At 41.6% G+C, this 4,029-nt stretch overlaps 1 protein-coding gene across 2 annotated transcripts; it reads left to right on the top strand.

Moving 5' to 3' along the window:
- The first annotated feature begins 292 nt into the window (after window positions 1-292).
- On the top strand, window positions 293-3,206 carry OTX2 (orthodenticle homeobox 2). Of its 2 annotated transcripts, none has more exons than XM_033953004.1 (3): window positions 293-389; window positions 1,568-1,719; window positions 2,163-3,206. In XM_033953004.1, exons 1-3 carry the CDS (start codon window positions 293-295, stop codon window positions 2,781-2,783), a joined length of 870 nt encoding a protein of 289 aa, XP_033808895.1. In that variant the 3' UTR covers window positions 2,784-3,206. The 2 variants fall into 2 exon arrangements, with proteins under 2 accessions (XP_033808895.1, XP_033808894.1); XM_033953003.1 differs by having other exon boundaries at window positions 1,541-1,719.
- Window positions 3,207-4,029: the final 823 nt, after the last annotated feature.

The following is a 4,029-nucleotide window of genomic DNA, read 5'->3' as shown; positions in this document are numbered from 1 at the left end:
GTTGCAATTATGGGGTGTAACTTTTTTTGGGACTAGTCACCATTCTCTGGGTCCAAAATGCAGCTGAGATTCTGCAGCGTGCCACTAGCCATCCTGTTGACGTTTTGAGCCTTATCCTTCGGCAGATCACCCCAGACCACAGACAACTTGGTTAAGAAACACTTTTCTTTCACGTCGTAGGAAAGATTTTCAAGGAGTCCTGAACCCAAAGCTGAGTCCAGAAGCCGAAACCCCCCCGTCAACCATTTCTTCCCTTGGCTTCGCTAGATTTCTTCCACTTGCCAACTTTAGCATGATGTCTTATCTCAAGCAACCACCTTACGCAGTCAACGGACTGAGTCTCGCAACTTCTGGGATGGATTTGCTGCATCCATCGGTGGGATATCCTGGTAAGAAATGGTTTTAGAGGGCTGGGCGGATTAAAAATACTGGGGAACTTTCCGACAAAATGTTTTGGTTTTTTTAATTATTTATGCAGATTTAATAGTTACAATATCATATGATACAAGGAAAAAAAGGATCTTAACATAAATTTCCATGTAAATGTCTTGTTAAACTACAAGACATTGAATATGTTTTTTGGGATCCTATTCAATTGCAACAATTCTTATTAGTTCGAGAACAGAAATGAGCTTTATTTTTCAACGTGTTTCATAACTGAGAATTAGGAGGAGGTAAGAGTCCCAGATAATATGGAAGGGTCTAGATTCATGTGGATGAATCAAGTACCACTTCTTAGTTTTCTTTTTGTTCTTTTTTGTAATTTGATTGGTGGCATGTCTTCTCACGTGTTGTGGGCTTTGAAAGGAATTTTGTTTATATGTATAATTACTGTTAATTATGTTAAGATCCGACAAAATGTTCTAACGTGTGAATTATGGCGAGGGCAAGAGGCGACATGAAAATGCATTTCCGTCCGATCGTTCTTGCTCTGTGTAGTTACACAAAAACCAGTATAAATGCACGAAGCAAAGTAGTTGTGAGAATTCCAACTAGTATGAGAACCTACAAACTTAAGAGGAACATGGTTGCAGAAGCCTTCTGATTGGTTATAGGAGGGGCCTCTGAAAAGTTCTCAGCTCAACCAAGAAGAGAATGATGTGGAGCCTTGAGGCTTACAAGTTATTCCACACTTTTTCTTGACACGTTTCGTTTCATTTTGTTTCCTTTCATTGAAGAACGTGTCAAGAAAAGTGTGGAACAACTTGTAAGTTGCATGGCTTCACATCATGCTTTTTCTTGGCCGATAACTTTTCAGCAGCCCCTCCTAACTTTCATTGCCAACAATTCGGGATTTAATTTTTCTTCACTGATCCCCCTTCTCTTGCATATTGCCTTGTTTACTTGCTTGCAAATCAGGATACCGTTATTTTTTTTGCCCTCTTTAAACGTCTTTGATAACAGCGGGGACTGGGGTAGAACTAGCAGTGCACAGTTGCTGTTGCCTTGAAAGTCCACAAGTTTGAAACAATCCTTTAAAGAGTGTGATTGTAACAGACTTGCTTGTTCCAGAAATGTCTCTAAATTGTATTATACTAAGACAAATGGGGTGCTTTTCTATATACAGCCACTCCCCGGAAGCAACGGAGGGAAAGGACGACCTTTACCCGAGCGCAGCTAGACGTGCTGGAGGCCCTTTTCGCTAAGACCCGTTATCCGGACATATTCATGAGGGAGGAGGTGGCTCTGAAAATCAACTTGCCGGAATCAAGAGTGCAGGTGAGAAAGAGCGTCACTGTCCTTCCCTCGCAAGAAATAGGTGAAACCAGTTCGCTGCCAGTACCTAATCCGTTGTCGAGAAATAAAATAGCATGGGCAGTAGGTTTAGGGAAAGGGTAAAACTGGACCTCACGGATCTTAACTGTACGTCCTTAAAAATCTGAGGTCCGTGGCACTTTTAGTCTCGGCATAGGGAGGGAAAAGCATTAGGATCCGTCAGAGCTAAATTGTCATAGAAGCCATAACCTATGCTGAGCCTAAAAGTGCCACAGACCTCAGATTTTTAAGGACGTACAGTTAAGATCCGTGAGGTCCAGTTTATGTGGGGCCCGAAGGGTCACAAATAAATGAATAGATAATGAAATATTTTGAATTTTTACGCAAAGAAAAAGGATTCTGTGCTCAGCTTCGCTTGTTATGAGCTTCTGTTTTCTTATTTCAAGGTGTGGTTTAAAAATCGCAGGGCCAAATGCCGTCAGCAGCAGCAGCAGCAACAGAACGGAGGTCCGCATAAAGTGAGGCCGGCCAAGAAGAAAACTTCCCCGGCCCGGGAAATCAGCTCAGAGAGCGGCACTAGCGGCCAGTTCACCCCTCCCTCCAGCACGTCGATGCCAGTCATCTCCAGTAGCAGTGCCCCGGTATCCATCTGGAGCCCGGCCTCCATTTCCCCTCTCTCCGATCCTCTCTCCACCTCATCTTCCTGCATGCAGAGGTCCTACCCCATGACCTACACCCAGGCCTCTGGTTATAGCCAAGGATATGCCGGCTCGACCTCCTATTTTGGAGGCATGGACTGTGGATCTTATTTGACCCCGATGCATCATCAGCTTCCTGGACCAGGAGCCACCCTGAGCCCTATGGGTACCAATGCAGTAACCAGTCACCTGAGCCAGTCTCCTGCTTCCCTCTCCACTCAGGGTTATGGAGCGTCAGGCTTGGGCTTTAACTCAACTGCTGATTGCTTGGATTATAAGGACCAAACCGCCTCCTGGAAGCTGAACTTCAATACTGACTGCTTGGATTATAAAGATCAGACGTCTTCGTGGAAGTTTCAAGTGTTGTGAAAGCCTGTCTAGCACATGGAACTTTTGTGATAAACATACTGGGGGTAGATATTCCAGTCTTAGCCAGATCCTGGTTCATAAAAACAAAACAAAACAAAAAAAAACAACCCAATTGCAATCTTACTAAGATCAATCCCTTGCTGAAAGATCTGGGATGGATATGCGGACAAATGATTGTAAGACAAAAGAAGTGCGGAGGTTCATCAGTATGACAAGAAAGAGACAGATTCTTTAGAGTTCTAGCTGTATCCTTGGTTAATTAAAGAAAAAAAAAAATAGAGAGGATCCTTTCAGTTTTGGCTCGCTAATTTGTCCATAGACTTTGGGGAAAGGTCCATCAACAGAGGTGTCCAGTGTTGGCCAGCTCTTGGTTAAAGCTTTGGAATTGCCATAATTTCAAGCTCATGCACGTTTTATGACCAACTGCTACTTGGCACAGAAAGATCTTTTCAGGCCTGCGTGAAAAATAAAAAATGTGCGACTGATTGTTCTAGATGCACTACTTTATTTAAAAAAAATGTTTATAAGGAGTCAATATGTAGTTTTTAAGAGACAATCAGTGTGTGTCTTATATAAATGGTACATCTGTGTGTGTGTTTTTTTTGTTTTTTAAATCTGTGCTAGACTTCAAAACTGTGATCTCCTGTACTGTATGCAACTATGAACGCAGCACCAGCAGTTTCTACTCGGTTATGATTACAAATGAAATTCAGAGCAACCCAACCTCTAAGTCGCCTTCAAAAAGTGCTCCTTTTGGCATTAAAGAGTTGAAGTGCACCAAAACGTCTTGTAACAAAGTCTCAGAAACAAAAATGGACACAAGGACCCTAACAACAGGACGCCTGGCAAAGAGCAGTAAAAAAAAAAAAAACCAAACAAAAAAACCCGACGACCTTGGTCTATTGTTTTGACCTTGATGATTTTTTGATAAAGGATTCACTGGCGTTTATACCAGCATATATTTTCTGATTAAGAAATATATGCACACACCTTTTCCCCAAGATTTGGCCAATATGTATAACTATATTAAAAAAAAAAAAGGTTCTAGCACAATTTTATGTGTCTTCCACTTTAATTATATATGATGTTTTACTGGAGGAAACGCACCTTCATAGTATATGCATCTCAAAAGAAACAATTATTTAGGTTTAGGAAATCGAGGAAGAGGTGTTTAAATGAAATTCTGAATGTAATAAAGTAAGGGGTTTCTTATGAAATCACCAAGGTTGTTCTCTTTCATATATAC

The sequence above is a fragment of the Geotrypetes seraphini genome, chromosome 7 (assembly GCF_902459505.1).
Source record: "Geotrypetes seraphini chromosome 7, aGeoSer1.1, whole genome shotgun sequence".
NCBI classification, from domain to species: domain Eukaryota; kingdom Metazoa; phylum Chordata; class Amphibia; order Gymnophiona; family Dermophiidae; genus Geotrypetes; species Geotrypetes seraphini.
The sequence above is the reverse complement of the archived record's forward strand: the minus strand, read 5'-3'. Positions and strand labels throughout refer to the sequence as shown.